Consider the following 19436-nt stretch of genomic DNA (forward strand, 5'->3'; position numbering starts at 1 on the left):
GGAAAAGAATGTTGCAAATGTAAAACTGCAAAACTAAAGGTTATTACATTATTGTCAGTACCTAAAAGGAGAAAAACTCCTTAAATACTGTTTTAAATTCCTTGGGGAGAAGAAAACATACTGAGGGCTGTGTAAACCATGAGGAGTGGTCCAGCTCCCAAGGGAGGTTATAAACAGGTGGAGGGTGAGTCATACCCTCTTGAGAGGGATGAGCAGTACTGTCCCTATTTTATGAGGCCAGAGAGTAAGTCACACATTCCCAAGAGTTAGGAGCAGCACTCTCTCTTTACCAGTAGGATAAAGAGCAAGGCAAGCCTTCCCCTCTGTGAGGAACATCACTCTTTCATATCCAACAAGGCAGAGAGCATGTCTGACACCATTGCAAGTGGGACCAGTACTCTATCATACTGATCCACAGTTCATTAGGGGCTGATTATGAATTGGGCCCCTACTGTAAAGGTTGAGAAGCTCACTTTCAACCTTTCAGTCCCAGAGACATAATCAAGCCCAGTGACAAAGGGATGGCTCAAATCTAAATCTGTCAGATCTGGGGGATAAACCTTTCTACAGATCTGAGTCACCTGTCAAGGCCTTGCGCAGTGACTGGGTCCTGAGCACCAGTCACCAAGCAGTGGACACCAGGTGCCCAGCACTGGACATCAGGTACTGGGTTTTGGACAGTTTTCCTTGGAGCCCCTATAGTATGGGGAAAGGGATTGACTCAGCCTCTCTCCAGACTACTGTTTTATCCTATGAGAGAATGGGAAACAGCTTACAGATGCCAGATTAGGGCAGTGGATCCATTTGTAATATCCCCCTTTCTCTGTATCCTTCTAAATCCCAATGGTATGTAGGGTCCTCTGCCAGAGGTGAGGTGATGCTTGTGGGCCATAAACCTACATTGTCTTTTGAGGTTGGGACTAAAAAGATGGAGGGGGATATACCTTCTACCACAGAATTCTCCAGGTGGGTGATGAATCACCCTAAACCACCAGCAGATGCCACTGCTATAACTTCTGTGGGAGGAGTTACATATTCTAACTTCTCCTCTCTCCATTTCAGATCCCCTGCCTATTCTCACTGTTTGGTTAAAGAGGCACTGGAGGTAGCTAACTCTTGACCAGGTTTTGTGCTCATTTGTCACTTGGTTACAATCAAGGAGCTCTCTCAAAGGTATAGCAAGGACAAGCTTTTACTTAACAGCATAGGTGTGGTCTTCATTCCTGTTTATGTTGTGACCCTTGATAGTTGTTTATAGTATTACAAGTCTATGCTCTTAAAATAAGTAACATCAAAAAGTGAAAGAAAAACAAGATTAATAAAATTTAACAAATAATTTATTTCCATTGAATATAAAGTGCTAATGATAGAAAAGAACTTATTGCAGATTAAATCCCAAAATAATCCATAAATTACAGACACAAGTCCTAATAATTTAAAGTCCTGAATAAAACTCAGTATTAGTCCAGAATAAATCCAAAAACTGATGGCAATGATGTGTCTATTATAACTCCTAGTGTGTTGATGTGCAAACAGTCTTTTGTTGCATCACAGAATTATATTTCCAGGTTTGAATACACTATAAATTCCAGTGAATGTCTCTATCCAAGAATTTAATCAGAACACTTTTGTGTTTCCAGAGAAAATAATCACTTGAATTCAGTAATTTGAAGAAATAAAATCCATCCCAACTGGACACAACATAATACAACTTGAAAGTGCTAGATGTTAAAGCACGAACGATAAAATCCTCTCAGTTAAATCAGTATATCTAGTTCTATACTTGACCTCATGTCACAATTAGCATTTTCTATTAAAAAATTTACCTGATGAAAATAACTTTATACATGTAGAATGATCCTGATGTTTACAAAACAGTAATCTGGATATTGTATATTTCACTTAGGAAATTCCAAAACCTTGACCCAAATAAACATATTGACTTCTTTTATTAATAATAATGCTGATTATAAACCCATACACATAGAAAATAATTAAGCTGTATATTAGTTGTTTACAATGATTAAAATAAAAAAAGTCAGTTTGGGTCAGGCAGAAATGAACTCAATTTTTGGACAAGGTTACATCCAACATACAATGTTACATCACAGTAGATTAAAATGAAATAAAATAAAGCTAACTAACAGACAAAGCAAAGATAATATACCTAACAATGGCAGCAAAGTTTTTACCCTTCTTGGCTCACTAAACCTCCCACCTTTTACCCTGAAGTGTCTTAAGTGGGTATTTCTATGGGGGCTTGAGTTTGCCTTGCAATGAAAACACTAGATCCTTGGAACAATAGGCTAGGTTACTAGTAACTGTAGTCTTGCATGCTGTTCTATTTTCAGCAACTTCATTCGACCTGTTGAAGGAGGAATCACTGTCGCCATTGGCTTTCCATTGTTTGCTTAAAGCAGTGTAAAAAACTTATAGGAATGCATTATCCTTGTCCATGGCCTTATTTGGTGGAGTTTCTCCACCTCTGTAGGGATATTTCTCTGGGTTCATTGAAGGTTTTACTAGAGCACAATAAGAACTTTTTAAGGACTGCAGACTAAAGTCAGAGACTCCCTCCAGATGGCTCATCCTATCTGTAGTTGCTTAGGATTTGATAGTCCCATTAAGACTAAGTTTTGCTTACAATAGGAGGTCTTGCAATTTTGAGCTGTGCTATTTGGCCTAGCCTTTGCACTAAGATCTTTTACCAGTGTCATGGGAGTAGCATCGGCCAATTTTAGATCATTAGGTATTTCAATCCTCAAATATTTTGACAGATTGGTTGGTCCAAAATGGCCATCCAGAGTTCATCACACTGGATAGGTCTCCCTTTTGTTCCATAGTGACCAGGCTGGGTCTTTTATCAAACTTAGAGAAATCAGAGCTCAGTCCATCTTGAGATTTTGTCTGTGTAGGGATGAATTTTCTCACAAAGAGAGGGTTAGTAAGTGTCTTGCCTGATAGAGTAGAGTGTCCCTAATAGAGATGCTGAAAGTAAAAACTGAATTGTACACTTGTCTTTTTCTTTCCCAGAGGAGGACTTTGAACTCTGCAGTGGACTAGGTTCCCTTAAGCAGACTACACTTGTGTACTCCACAGTTGCTCCTTTTTGCTGCTTTGAAACTGCACATGAACCTCTTAAATGTTCCATTATTTTCTCGATTGGGATTCCCACCCTCATCAAAATTGGTGGACAAATTGGGACTGGTTTCTGGCTCAAGTCCCCATGCACTTGTCAAATCCCACTCTTACCTGTTCACATGTGCATCAAATTCAGGTCAAGATGCTTATTTAGAGGCAGAGTGACTGATTTTTCATGGTCCATGGACTCATGAAGAATTTACCCTTCATATCAACAATTTTGGAAATGATGGCAGTCAGTACTCTTAGGCCTTTAGGGATGTGTCCACCAAATAAGAAGTTGCTAAGGATGGTCTCCTTCCACATGTCAGTGGTAGTATGCTACAGGAGATGAAAAGGAATGCATGCACCTTCTCACTACATGAAGGTTTGGAACCTCCATCACCTGGCAACTTCAGAAGGAATATTCCTCTGAGATTGACATAATTTTGGCAAGAAGAATGGTTTGGCAGACAGTCTGTCAAGGAAAGGGAAGACAGTTTTTACAGAATGATCACTCCACAAATCTGTAGCAGACTCCTTGTTGCTACTTTAATGAACTTCTTACAGTGGACTTGTTCACCACGTAGCTGAACAACAAGTTCCCTTTTCACATTTCATCACTCCCTGACCAGAGGGTCCATGCATTAGATGCTTTCTGCCTGAAGTGTGATTGTCTATTCACTTACTCCTTCCAACCCTTCAGGATGATCCCACAGGTCCTACATGACCTACACAGGTCAGGCACTCCATGGCTTAGGTCATTCTGATAGCCCCTCTGTGGCATCAGCAATCATGGTTCAGTGATCTCCTTGATCTATGGGTTGACCATCCAGGGACCTTACCTCAGAGGAATGACCTCTTGTCTTAACATGCTGTCTCTACTACACAACAGTCCAAAGGTTCTCCACCTTCGTGCTTGGCTCATCTCAGACAATCGCTCTGCAAAGAAAAAATGTCAATCATAGTTGCCAAGTGCATCATTCATTACAGTAGAATGTCAACATGTAAGGTGTGTGATGCCATATGGAGAATTTTTTGTGATTGGGTTAGTTGAAATCAATGATAAGTTTCTACCTTTATGGGCTATCGAGCATTCCTTTTCAACACTCTATAGTTTTCAAAATTCCCTGCCAGCAGTACAAATTCTCCCCTAATAGTAAAGACCGTATCAGGTATTTTCAATTGCAAAGACCACGGTCTTGCCTAAATGGAATCTCTCTTATGTCTTGTGGTTTTTAAATACCACTTCTCCCATATGTACGTTTGGGTGAAGCTTCATTTGAGAACCTTATCCTGATCATGCTTGGTACCTTTGCGTTTGTGAGACAAAGGAGCAAGTTTCATGCCCTATCCATAGAGAAGGGTTGTGTCAGGTTCCGTGGGTATTTTATGTCAGTTTCTCTTCTTTGCCAACCAGGTTATTTAGGAAAAACCCAGCTTCCATCAGTTGCACCACTTCTGATTGAGATCCCCAGTCTCAACCATATTTGTGCAGTGGATGACCAGGATAGACTCTCATATCCAGTTAGGACTTTATGGTTTTATTAGGCAGCCTCTAAAGGGGGAAGGAAGGCTAGGAAGCATCTTTTCCTCCTCTATTAAAGGTTCAACTGATGTTTCAGCTTATATCCTTTCTTGGTACTAGATTGCATTAACTATCATGAGAGCTTAAAAGTCTCTTACTAATAGGGATCTCCCTTTCATTTTTAAATTACCAGTAAAACTCATGAGGTTGTATTGCTGCCTCATGGGCCAGTCTAATTCATTCATCTTTGACAATGTGATGAAAGGTACATTTTTGGCACTGTCACCTTAATTTCCCCTTCTTTTATCTCTGCTTGTTAGCCAGAGTTTAGGCATTTTCTTCTGGGCTCAGATGCCATTACTCGAAAAGTGGCTCATGTGGATTCCATCATGAAATTGTTTCCTGCTTTTCTGTGAGGGTGTGTACTCCTTGTGTTTGTTTTTTATTCATCAGTTGTGGGATCATCAGTCTCCTTCAAAACTAACAAATTCACCTATGCAATAACAACAGTTATTTTATTACCGATATTAAAATTAGTTTTTGGCGATAAAACTGACTTTATTGATATAACATTTATCTGCTGCTATTGCCAGATTTCCTCTTTTCATCCTGCACTGATGTCCCACTAAGTTAGGCTTCTCCCTCAAAATAATAAAAAGACACCATAATGCATGCTTAGTATGTGTGGGATTCTCAGGCAGGGGTGGTCCAGTGTTCTGGAAGCTTCTGGTTCACTGTAATGGGAGGACAACATTTTCATCATTTGGGTTGGGTATTTGCCTCCTGGAAAAGTACTAGTTGTGTAATAGCAACAGTTAAGTATTACATAATTAAAATTAGTTGCACGCCTCCAGAAACTACATTTCAAGTGTTGAAGCATTCCAGTCATTTCTTTCATTTCTTAGATCTTTCCTTTCAGTCACTGGAGAAATAATGCTACCTGAATTGTAGGCTGCTAGCTGTGTAGCTGATCCTCTTACTAGGCAAAAATAGGACTGGCCACATTCTGGTTAATTTACATTCTTTTTATGGTGGTGTGTCCATTTTATTAAATGAGCGCTAAGGATTTTACATTCTTGAAAAGTAATATGTGACACTTATTGAACTGGTAACACACATTGCCAAGTAGTCTCCATCATCACAGATCAATTATGAGACTATGTCATTGCAAAGACTGAACCATCATCAAAGATTGAATACCAGCATTTGAACCAAGCAAAGTACAAAAGATAGGATATATGTATCTATGTATGTGGGTAATTATTGTAGATTATCTTAATTACATACTGAAATAACTGAGAAGAGTTGTCACTTAAGTGATAACACAATGTTTAGTTAGCTTATTTACTTTATAAGGATAATGGGCAGATCAAAATGGTGTTTAGCATATTGTTGTGTTAAAAAAGATAGGGGGCTAAAATGATAGTGTGCTGTGACTAAATATCACTGGGGAGAACAGTGCTTGTATGATCCTAAATGACAGGACAGAAGTAAAAGATAAAGTACACTTGAGCTGGAACTTGATTGTAAGAGGATTCTTTAAGTAGACATAAAATCATTGTGCAAATGTTCCATATGGTAAATTATTTCTTAAGGCTGCAATGTTTACACATTATACAATAAGCAAAATGATGCCAATTAATTGAACCAATTGTAAAGCTTGATCTTTTTTACTTATCTGCATGTTATGCTTACACCGGATACCTATTTATGTCAGCCCTGTAACATAAGATGCCACATTAGATGTGAATATATTTTGTCTGATATTTACTTTTGACATTAATGGAATGTGTAATCACTTTCATCCCAAAAAATACATGTATGAGCATAAGTGTGTGTGTGTGTGTGTGATTTGGATTTTCAACGATACATTAACAATTTTTCATTGCTACGATGTCTGCAGTGTGGCAGTTTATGGTGAGGTCTAGCACTGTGACATCATGCCACAGACATGTAGCATTATGTCCCACCCAGTCACATTATCCTGACACCAGGCCAGCTAGTCCTAACACTAACCTCTTAAAGCTGATCACCTAGCAAGGCAGCTGTAAGTACCATTTTTGTATGTCATTCGTTTGACTTGGCTGGGTTTGAACCTGCGACCTCCCACATCTGAGGCAGATGCTCTAACCACTAGGCCACTGAAGTGGTCTGTCAGTATAAGAGATAAGAGAGGTAAATACTGAAAGTTTGACATGTGAAATCTAATGTAATTAGGCTGTTTATATGTAAGCCATTAATAATGTGTAGTACTCACTCAGCATACATTTGTAACATTTGTTTTTTATGTTGTTTACCTGTTGTTATGATATGATTCAGTTAGGATCATTGCTGCATGGAATATATACACAATGAAAGAATAATGCAGCAGGACTGCACTATGTACTTTTTGTAAGTAATATCAGTCTGATATGTAATGTTGTCTAATGAGCAGTACAGCTAATTCTCATGACCTTCAGCCTTTTTTGTTGCAGTGCCACATTCAGCACCAAATACAATCATACGTGGAGAAAAGAATTAACAGAAAATTTTTGTTAAACTGTGTGCTTAAGCAGAGACATGGATATATATCACTTAATTGGAGTGGGTTGTTCCAGAGTCACTTAGCCATCTTCGGATTTGATTACACCGTTATTGATTTTGTAAACATTCACATTCAGTAAATTAAACTAAGCTGTTTCCATGCTTAAACATTAAAGCCTTACTCAGTATTAAAGATCACAGAGTACCAACTTTCTTTGTTGGCAACACATGTTTTTGCCTATGTTGAATGGTAAACTTAACTTACATGGCATTAACCCTGCTTATTTTGATTGGTAGCTGCATGTAGAAAGCATTAACAATGCTTATGTTGATTGGTGGCTCCATGTAGAAGGCAATAACAATGCTTATGTTGATTGGTGGCTCCATGTAGAAGGCAATAATAATGCTTATGTTGATTGGTGGCTCCATGTAGAAGGCATTAACAATGCTTATTTTGATTGGTGGCTCCATGTAGAAGGCATAAACTCTGCTCTGAAGGGTTTAATTATCGAGCCAATATCTGAATTCATGTGTCTGAAGTCTTTCGAAAGGCAAATTGTACAGTGTACATAAAGTTCCATGCATTGGGGAGTACAGTATGCTAGCCTGGGCAATTATAATTCATTTGTTGAGGAAGTGAAATTTCATTCTTTTAGCCAGAGTTTTTGGTAGCATTGTTTGATAGTTTATTTTACATCATTCATACAGCGCTAATTGATTGAAATTGGAATGGTTACCCCCAGTTGCAAAGTTGTGTGAATGCTTTTGCAGTGTACAAATCAGATACACTTTCTTTTGCTATTACAGGGATGTGCCAATGAAGTATTAAGCTCCTTGAAGACTGGCCTGGTCTGTAATTACATCACAGAAGAGGACACTGGGTCTGACAATTTGCTTTATATGTCAGAGATCACCACCATATATGTCTGTCTGCAGTGTGGATTGCAGGTAATTACATGTACTGCAAAATGATGCTAACTATGACCTAATGTAGTGGATATCAGGTAATCATGATAAATTAATACTAAGTTATTATAACCTAATGGAGTGGATATCTTTAATTACTACAAAATGATGCTAAATTATTATGACCTAATGGAATGGATATCAGGTAATTACTACAAAATGATACTAAATTATTATGACCTAATGGAATGGATATCAGGTAATTACTACAAAATGATACTAAATTATTATGACCTAGTCGAGTGGATATCAGGTAATTGCTATAAAGATGATACCAAATTATTATAACCTAGTGAAGTAATTGCAGTATATATCATTTTCAGATACTATTTTTAGCAGGCCAAACCTATTCCATAGCCGCATCCAGTACGGTCATGCGAATTTGACGTAGGGCAACTCGAGTGACCTACACTTCTTACATGAATAGAACATTTGTCATTATAGATCACCGCAGATAGTAGTAAACAATAATATGCCAGCACACAAGTATAAGAGTTGAAATGTATGTTTTCATCAAGTATTTTTAACAATAAATGACTATCTATTGCTTTAGGTTACTGCATCGTGACTCTCATCTCAACTCTGCCCCCCCCCCCTTATGACTGCATGGTAATGAATAATCCGAAAATAAACAAGTTAACGTGTCTAATTAGTAGCAAACAGTGAACTCCAAGGCGGCACATCATATGTTAAGCAGATTCCTCAAAGATTTGCCATTTAGTTAATAAATTGAATGGAAATGAATGTGAATCTCAAAACTACTCATGATACATTGGATTGGCAAAGAAATTTATTCTCTCTCTCTCTCTCTCTCTCTCTCTCTCTCTCTCAGTTTGCTAACTCCTTGAAAAAATACGGATAACAATAATGAGTTAACTCATCCTGTGATACATTAGCAATGGCCAGTTGCTACAGTACTATCAGCTATGTGTAATTCCAGTGGCTTCTCAGATTGGGCTTGGGATCTGATTGTAATTCTGGTCACATATGAAAATCGTCCACCCACCCCTTTCCTTTCAGAAATGGATCATACAGCTTTTTAAGTCCTATCCAGGACCGCAGACAGAGTAGGACAAATTCCTTGGGACCGCAACGGTCTGGGGATCCACCGTTGTTTCAATTTGTGATTCATTGTGGCCTATTGGATAATTTTTCCTAGGGCCCACAAATCCTGTCTGCTGCCCTGGTCCTCTATGATGCTTTTTGTGCTCATATCTACTTTTCTGTTTTAGGAAGGTTACTGAACTATTTACTCATGATTTTTAAACACACTATTTCTGTGAAAGGTGTACAGATGTCAAACATTTAAAAATTTGTTTGAACCTTTCTTCACAAAAATACACTATGTTCATGACAATCGCTTAAAAGTTGCGCTACATTGATTGCGTATGCATTAAATATTGGCGTGGAAAACCCCAGATTTGACTTCCTGGAAAAGGTCTGTATGAATCTGCTGTTTCCACTGGGCAGAATTCATTGAGACTTTGAATTGTCCATTTTCCCCCAATGTCCCCTTTGGTTTATTTGAATTATAGTGACAATAATTCTCCTAAATAAATGATAACATCAGTATCTGAATTTCACTTAAAGACTTCTTATGATTGCTAGTTGGTCATAAATGAGATTGGTGTAAGCCTGACTTCCAGTATGGCCACCAGAATGATAATGTGGAAAATCTTATTATCACTACTTAGTGTAGATGCCTGGTCATATCGACATTGTGCTTTTACCGAAAGACATCTTATGATGTCTGGTTGATTCCAAATGGAAATGTTATACATCTGATATCTTGAAAATCTTGCTGTTGTTGCTCCTCCAAAATGCAGTGTCATATCAATGTGGGGTTTTCATTGGCAGTCTTCTTATCATATTTTGTTGATTCTAAATTAAAATGGTGATGATCTGACATCCAATATGGCCACCATGGTTGCCATCTTGAAAATCATATTAGACATTTTGACACAAGGTTTTCATCAGAAAAGTTCTTAATGTGTCTAGTTAGTGCTAAATGAAAATGATAAGATTGACACTCAGTATGGCCACTGTGGTGTCCATTTTGAAGATATTGTTGTCTCTGCTTCTCCCAAATGGTTTTTTCAATCAACATAGGGTTATTCTTAAATTAAAATGGTATCAATTGTACATCCTGTATGACAACCCTGAAAATTTTGGTGTCATTACTCTCCTTGAATGGATGGTCATATTGATTCAAAATAGAGGTCAACATCCATTAGCATGTATGTTCAAGAAAATATGCTTAGTTTTAGTTGCAATTAAGATTGCATTTAGTTTTTCTAGTGGTCTTAAAGATTACTGTAAAATGGTGAAGCCATTGACATTTAGGGATTATGTTCCCCCCAAAATGGCAGCAAACCAAGCTTTTTTCAAAACAAACCTGATGTTTTGATCATATGTAAAGAGTTCTGTCAAATTGTAGTTTCACTTTCTCAGCTATCATTCTGTCGCTAACACAGTGGCCAAAGAGATGGAAACTTGAAGTAATATTTCCTACTGTTGTGAACCTGAAGATTCCTCTTGCAGTTTGTCGACCAGAATCTGATACAGAAACTTTGTACATGGCTTTGTGCCCCATAGTGCAATCACAACAAAGTACATGTAGTACTTATTGATATTTGCATTGTACATCATGGTAAGATGCTGTCTCATTTAAAGGAACTAGCTCCCTGTGTTGATAATTGACAGCCCCTGAGTTATCTGTCACATTTCAGGTGATTGCTTAGTGAAGTGAAAATGAATCCAGATGTTCTCTCAGATTGAACAGAAAATAGGTACCCTTAAGCCAGTTTAAACCAGGCGGATTATCTCCACATGTGACAAAGTGTTGCATTGGATGGAACTGTCTACAATAAGTTTTGAGAAAGTGCGATTGATTCATTGTTTGTTTTATTTTAGGATTTAGTTGAGCCTTTGGTACATATTTAGTAATAAAAATATGCTACTGTGTTCCATTTGTTTAGTAGAATAGTAAATGATACTAGATCAACATAATAAAAATGCATCAAAAACATCTTTTTCAATGAAGTTAAAAAAAAATTAGACATGTTAATTGAAGTAGACATGGTAATAGCTTTCACATTCATAGATCTATTTTTATGTATACTTAAATTGCATTGTTTTGTTTGTTGCTTTTATTATTTTTTTAAAATTTCATTATATGCTATTGTAATGTAACATTGTATGTTGGACTTTGTCCAAAATCAAGTTTCTTTTCTACTTGACCAGAAGTATTTCTTTTATCTTTTTAATTTTTTTATATTTTATTCTGTAAACAACTAATACATAGCTAGCATATTCTCTGTGTTTATGCCATTAATATCAGGATCATTATTAATATAAATAAATATGTGTATTTGGATCTGGGTCTAGCTTATTGGGATTCTCCAACAATTTACCTGGTGTACCTGAGATTGTCTAAATTATATATTATAATTTTAATAACAGACTTACTAATAGTAACTAACATTTTATTTTGTAAACATTAAAACTTTCTAGAACGTTATTTTCAGTTAGGTAGTGTTTTTTGTTTTTTTAAATAAAAAATGCTAATTGTGACCTGAGGTCAAGTAGAAGACTAAATAATCTTGTTACTGGAAAAAATATTCATTCATGCTTAAAGTTTTAGCAGAATCAATTTGTATTATTATTGTGCTCAGTGTTCATTTGGGCTGGAATTTTTTTCTACAAATTATTTAATTTAGTGATTTTTTTCTCAAAATATAAAAAACTAATATTCTTGGACATATACATTCACTGGGATTTATAGTGAATTCAAGCTGGAATTATTTTACAGTGTTTCAACAAAAGACTTGGCACATCAGCATTATACAGGGCATCATAGACACATGAACACTTCAGCATTGGACTCAGTTTGGATATCTGCTAAAGTTTATTTTAGAACTTTTAATTATTAGGACTTGTGTCTGTAATAATTTCATTTTCACTTTGTATTCTAGGGAAATAAATTATTTGTTGAATTTGAATGCCATCTAATCCTAATAGCTCCCCTGAAGCGAGGAAGGTCATGGATCACTTGACTATTGAAGTTAGCATTCAGAGATTCCCAGAAGATCATGTTTTCTCCTCACCAGGTCAGGCAGTTGTGAATATAGTTTTTCTATCCTGTCCAAGAGATGCTGAACCTGTATGGCTCCCATCAAGCAAACTCTCAGAAAGAAATTCTTCTTAGAACTAGAGGTGAACAGACTTGGTCAGGCAAAATGATCTAGCACACTGAAAACCTGTGAAGAGAAATGGAGAGTTTTCTAATAGTGTTGGGAACAGAAACACATCTGTAGTTAAAAGCCTCAGTACCAGAGATAACTTGCTTCTTGATATGGCTCTAGTTAGCTCCTATTGCAGTTCAGAGGTACTGTTCTATGATTTCAGACATAGACATCATGTGAACTTTCACATGGGTTCTTATGTGGTTGCAAGACACCCTTCATTCCACTGCCTGTAGCTGCACTGACCCCTCTCCAGTACCAAAATTGGTTCCTAGCTATTTTAGCTGTCTGATACATTGAGATAATACACCTCGTTGGTTTTTCCAGACTATGGGCATTTCGACCAGAGTGGTTTGGTTTCACTCGTGATTAATCTTGCATTGATTTTCAAGAACAGGTTCCCCATTCATTGGGAATCAGTCCTTCAACTTTCTTCTTTGGACTTTTGTCCTTAGGCATCAACAGAACCCAATCTTGGCTTTGAAGTGCAGCTTACAGTAAACAGTGGCTTCAGTAGTAATTGACAGTTTATTGTGTTTGGGCACTAGTCCCTCTATCCAAACTCTTGTTTAAACTTACCTTAGAAATAAGGTTATTTTTTATCACTTCTGATGGTAAAATGAGCCAAAGACATGACTGACATTTTGTTTTAACTTGGGAGGGAGGGATTTGTGAGATTGTGGATAAACTCCTAACATAACTGTGAATGGGTAATTATTATTGAAGAATATATTTCACTCTAATGATTATTTTCTGTTACCTGTAACAGGGTTGTGGCAGTAACTCCCCAGGAAGTCATGCATTGAGACATGTTGCTGCTGCAGGCTCCACCTCTCATGCTCTGGTCATCAATACAACTACATGGATTGTTTTGTAAGAAATTTATTTGTGTTTCAAAAACATTTTATGCATGTCAGAAGTTGCAATAAATGCTTAAATTACCTTACCTAACCAGAATATTATTAGCTGACATTTAACAAGAAAATAATTTTTGGACTCTTTGCTTTGGCAATAAAATGTTTTTAACTGAGTTTTTTAAAACTAATTTTACAGAAATATGTCAAGAATGTAAGAAAGTTGGATTTACATATTTGGATTGTATTGTGGGGCCTGACTATAAAATTTGATTCTATGTCAGTCAAACTTGGTATTGGAATTTTTTTAAAATTTAAACCTGGACTAATAAAATCCACAGAATAGTGCTTATTTCTGAAGATCCTAAACTCAGAGGAAATAAATACCTATTAACCCACTTAAAAAACAGTTTGGGTTAGCAAATGTTAGGATTTATTTTTATTATGATAACATATATTGACTTTACTTCTGTCAGAATCTAAAAATAGAAGCATAAACTTTCAGGTGTTTTGAATGCAAGAAAGAGATCCCAGTTGTCCAAAGCAAGCAGCTGGAAAAATGCATGAAACATTTTAAGAAGTTAGAAAGAGGTAAAGAGAATTCATTACTATAAATTACTTCTTCCAAACACATGCCTTCATGCAATCCCTTACAGAGATAATCTAGTGTAAAGTATAGTGGGAACTCAATCAGTAATGTTCACTTTATTGATCTGTAAATTATGAGCACTATTGGCCTACCAGTTTAGGGTAAATCAGCCTCAAATATCTCAATTTCTCTTTTGAATACATTACCTGATTGCATTAACATTAGGAAGATATTCTGTTAGCTATCCAATCCAGCAATCACAAGAAGAGAAGCAAAAACAAAATTGTCAAAGGCAAAGGGAAGAAATTCTTACCAACCCTTGCTTTTACCTCCCTTGACCACTGCTAGGCAGCTATGATTGTTTACCAGTTTTTTTGCTTTTGCTGATACAAATTACATCATCTCTAATACTTCTTTGGGATTCTAAGTCAGTCTTGTTGATTAGTACACCATCCATCAACATATGTGGTAAACTATTACATGTAAAAGTTTGTACTATGTATTGATACTATTGTATGTAAAGGTCTGTACTGTGTATTGATATTGCTGAGGAAAGGTCTGCACTATGTATTGTTACTTTTACATGTAAATGTTTGCACTATGTATTGATGAGTCCCATCTGGAAAGTAGCATTAGTTTTCACACTAGCTTGTACTGTTGGGGAGTTCACATATAGTCACACCGTTGATAGGGTCATTAGTGATTGGAGGTCACATGATTACTGTTCCACATTAATTCATTTTTGTCTTGTGTTTTGGCTTAACATAAATTGTAATTTTTCACATGATATTCATTTGTGAGCTCATTGTTTCATCTTTGTTTATTTGCCTCATGTTTTCTGATAGAAATCCAGGCCAATAAACATATACATATTAAGGGTTGCTTACATAAGTGCAGACTACCATATAACTGCTATAATTTATTGTCCAAATTTGTATAGGTCATAAAATATTACTTTTGAAAATAATTGAGGGTGTCCCAAGACATATAGTGTCCTTGTGTGTATGCATGTACCACAAGTGAATGTAATAGAGCAATGTGCATTTTCACTTGCAAATGAATTGATGTGGTTTTATAAAATACCAAACATAATGTAAAAAGTAAGTAATTGTAACTGTAAATTAGAGCTTGACTTCTTACATAAAACTCAATTCCTAATGGTCTTGCCCTCAAACACAAAAAAACTTGAATATTAATTGAACACCGATGGCACTGTCTGCAAAGGGCATATGAGGAGATATGTTAACCATGTCAGATGACATGTTCTATCCTTGATCAGTTTGTTGATGGTGTTTGCTGATTGTTTTCCTTCTCACACTTGCTATTAAAAGAAAAAGAAAAATAACACTAATAGTATTTGTTTACTATTCATGTATAGATCATGTCCTTTTTAAATTTTTTTAGCAGTTGTTGAAGTTTAAAACATTTGATTTAGAAAGACCCATTTTTTTATGGATTATTTATCAATTATTTATGAAGAATTTGTAACCATTGATAAAAATGACAAATTTGTATCCATACAGTGTTGCTATCTTTCTTAATATCATGTGCCATAAGTTTGTAAATGCAGAATTAAAGAAGCAGTTTGTAGAGTGTGACTTGAATAAAATTATTTACATCCCAACCATTATCTCCAGCAAGATGTGTCAGTGTGAGATCCCCAGAAGAGGAAGGGACTTCATTTTCTTCATCTTGGAGCACATAGAAGGAGAACCAACACGATATGGTCCAGTGAAAGTTAAATTTTAAGCTGATATCATCATGATACAGTTTGCCACAACATTGGGTATTCATAAAGTAGTGCAGAATTTAATGAGGATTAATATAATGATAACAAATATGAAGGCGGGAGTTTCACGCTGATTAATTTTGTTCCACACATTCAGCCATTAAGCTTACTGAAGTATAAATAGTAGAAAAATATTTAAAGGTTAAAGTTCAATCAGTAAACAACCTTTTACTTTTTTACTGTCTTTCCTTTTACAGTCCCCAGTGTTGATTCTTTAAAGGGCAGAAATGGCTCATTAACTCGGAAGGTTATGGCATGGATTGGTGATTTCTATACTGCATGCTCCTCCAAGGCCGCAGTTGTAGTGGCAAATCAAGGTAATTATTGATGCGTGAACTTTATCCTGCAGGCTGTTGCTCAAAGGTTACTCACATCCTATGAACCTCATCCAATAAAATATGGCTTCTAGGGGTGGTTGTAGCTTTATCAAACAGATTATTAGAAGAACGATTTAAAAAAAAAAAAAATATTACAACAAAAAAAACCCCATTAATTTCAGGGTTTTTTCCAAGTCCATTTAGTACCTACACTTTTATTTGAAAAAAATTTCTTTTTTATTTTGCTTTCTTTTGTCTTAAATGGAGTAGGTAGGTAGGTGAGTATGTAGGGGAGGTAAATATGTAGGTAGTTTATGGTGCATCAGCACAATACATGTTATATAGTGCTGATTAAAATTCAAATTTTAAATTGTTAAATGATTCAAAGTTCAAATATAAGTATAAAAGATTGCAAAAAAATCTATAGTTAGAATAGGGGAAAGATTGTTTTGGTCTATATTATTTTCTGCATCATAATGTCTATAATGACTGTTTGAGACTCGTAAAGGCAAAGATTGGCTATGTAATTACTGATTCCTTGTTTCATGATGCAATAAATTTTGTTGGAGTGGGAAATATGAAAGTTTTAAATGAATACGAAAGGGCAATTATGTAACAGAGGTAACTAATGACCTGTCATTGTATTTCTATTTTGAATTGATATAGAAATCCTTTCCACAAGAACTTCTTCCCAAAACATGCCTTCATGTATTCACTTTATTTCTTACATGTATAAAATTTGAGTACAACTGAACCCCCAAGTTTAAGAGAATCATAGAGATGGTATATCTGTGATGCACATCCAGCACTTCCAATTATGGCCATGTTAGCACTGTCAAGTGAAATATATATATATATATATATATATATATATATATATATATATATATATATAGATAAAGAGAGAGAGAGAGAGAGATGTATACTAGTTGTACAGTTGATCAGTAACCAGCCTTTTATATTCCTTTTTCTGTTTTCCCAGTTACAGCCCATACTGCATCGGTTCCAACTGCATCCTTCAATGTTTATTCCTCACAGGAGAACAAGGGCCCATCAGGCCAGAAAGTAGTGGTATGGAACCAAATTTGTTTCATTAAAGAACCTCCTTTTTAACAAGAACATTGTTTATCAACATGTTTATTATGTCTTCTGCTGATTACCACTCCCATGGCCTAGTGGTTAGAGCGTCTGCCTCGGATGTGGGAGGTCATTGATTCGATCTCCAGCTGAGTCATACCAAAGACTTACAAAAATGGTACTAACAGCTGCCTTGCTTGGCACTCTGCATTAAGAGGTTAATGTTAGGGCTGGTCGGCCTGGTGTCAGGATAATGTGACTAGGTGGGACATCATGCTACATGTCTGTGACATGATGCCCCAGTGCTAGACATCACTATAAAACTGTCATGCTGCAGACATCATAGTGATATGACTGAAAAATTGTTAATGCTACGTTAAGAATCCAAATCACACACACACACACAGACACACACACACACACACACACACACACACACATCTTCTGCTGATTGGCAGTTGTTTTATAATAAAAAAGTTATGTCCAAATTCAATGAGTGTGAAGAGCAGATGTAAACATATTTGTTAAGTTGTGAAAGTAATTAAAAACATTTTATACACCCCTAAAACTAACAAGTGATGGGTAGTAATTATCGGATATGTTATTTAAGAGCTCAATACTAAAATTGCTTTGTTAGGCCAGACTTTGAAATTGTCTGATGAAACACTACAAACTGTTCATTGAAATCTATTAACTTGAATACTTGCAGGGTTTGCATAATGTGGGGAACACATGTTACTTCAATGCAGCCATGCAGGTGAGTAATATATATAAGAAGAAAAAAGAAACAAGAATCTAATATATTGTCCTTTACTTTACTACTGTTGAATAATGCATTTTTGAGTAAAACAGACTTTGCCTTGATCCATTAGATCATTATCTCTCCTTTTTTGCCTCTCACCCCCCACTGTTATAAATTCTGTCCATATTAATCTGTGTTGAAGTCTGTCCTTATTCAGAAGGAATTATTCTGTTTGACGTAATCTTTATAGATTCAGTTTGAGTGGAACATAAAATCTTAGACTCAAAGTTTTAAGCTTTAATATTGCCTTATTGATTATGTACCACCATCTTTTAGGTATGGTGTCTTTATCAGAATTCATTAATTTTCCTCTGATACAATTTGTAAGTATTCAACAGCAAAGTAGGCTGCAGTGACATGCAGATGACTTATCTAAGGAGATGATTGTTACTTTTTGTTCATACTGGCTCATTTGCATATTTCTAATCTATTCTAAAGAGAGAATCATGAAATCCATTAAATTATTCGTTGATGAATAAATAATGCTGACATTTTGTTTTCAAAATTTGATTCAGACAAACAGTCTGGAGAACCTCTTGATGGAAAAGAACATAGAAGGGGGATCACTCTTTCTGCCTGGCATGAAATACATCAGTGACAACTCCAGCAGTAGAGATGAGGATGATTATATTATGGATTTGGTATAGATTTAAAGATTGTCTTTTAAATGCATGAATTATTCTACATATCCTCTTTTTATCTTCTGTGAAGGATTTCCACTAGGTTGACAGTTTTTATTGTATCACATATGAAAGTATGATACGACATGAGTGTCATACTGTCATGGTCTCATCGTCAACTTAATTTTTATAAGTCAAATATACATCTGCAGAGGGATGAAGGTGAGACACTGGGTTGGACAGAACACTTTTTACTATTTGAATATATAATCAGCTTGACCTCACTGAATATTTCTGACATGGGATGCTATTTGTCATGTTAGTTATTCCATCATCTGTACAAGTAGATATTATTATTATTGTTTATCTTAAAGTAACTTATTCTTTCATATTCCATTATTTAAATATGTTTTGGTTCAAATCTGCTGAAAATCATGACTTTATGCATGTATATTTTATAGGAATTAGGTATTGAAGGTTGTGTAATGTATGATTTACTCATTATATCTTTTCTGTTGTTGCAGCCAAGCATTAGGATCAGCCTTAGTAAAGCCAGACTCCTTACCATGACACTAGTAAACTTCCTTCAGGAGATCAACTCTATGACTCGAACCAATGTTGTCAACCCTAGTGCCCTCTTTGGACAAGTCTGCAAAGAGTAATCCAAGTTTCACAAAGTCTAAGATATCAATAAAAGTTTTTTCAAAGTGCTTATATGATGAGAGACTCTGTAATTATGAGAGCTTCAGTGTCTCTGTGCATAGCATTACTTTTTATTTTTTTAAATGTATAAAATGATGAATTAGCTGAACAAATCATGTCAGTCACATCAATAAATACAAATACTCCACATAAAAACACTGACCTCATCACAAGAAACTTATGAGGAATGAGAAACGTTTTACCTGTACTATGAGTCGTTACCTTTACTATAAGCCCATTACCTTTATTTCAAGTCCATTACCTTTACTGCAAGTCTGTTACAATTATGCATGATATTCCACAGT

The 19436-nt window shown here is 35.8% G+C and overlaps 1 protein-coding gene across 1 annotated transcript in view; it reads left to right on the forward strand.

The window, feature by feature from the left end:
• Positions 1-19097, forward strand: part of LOC149786341 (ubiquitin carboxyl-terminal hydrolase 16-like) — a 31662-nt gene extending 12565 nt beyond the window's left edge. The window contains exons 4-10 of the mRNA XM_089976759.1: positions 7979-8119; positions 13151-13254; positions 13741-13826; positions 15811-15930; positions 16913-17001; positions 18325-18450; positions 18954-19097. Coding sequence (XP_089832885.1) covers positions 8072-8119; positions 13151-13254; positions 13741-13826; positions 15811-15930; positions 16913-17001; positions 18325-18450; positions 18954-19091 — 711 coding nt within the window. The 5' untranslated portion in view covers positions 7979-8071 and the 3' untranslated portion in view covers positions 19092-19097. The remainder of the gene's footprint in view (positions 1-7978; positions 8120-13150; positions 13255-13740; positions 13827-15810; positions 15931-16912; positions 17002-18324; positions 18451-18953) is intronic.
• Positions 19098-19436: the final 339 nt, after the last annotated feature.

This window comes from Sinohyriopsis cumingii, chromosome 12 (genome assembly GCF_028554795.1).
Source record: "Sinohyriopsis cumingii isolate HCF-2022 chromosome 12, ASM2855479v2, whole genome shotgun sequence".
Classification (NCBI taxonomy): Eukaryota; Metazoa; Mollusca; class Bivalvia; order Unionida; family Unionidae; genus Sinohyriopsis; species Sinohyriopsis cumingii.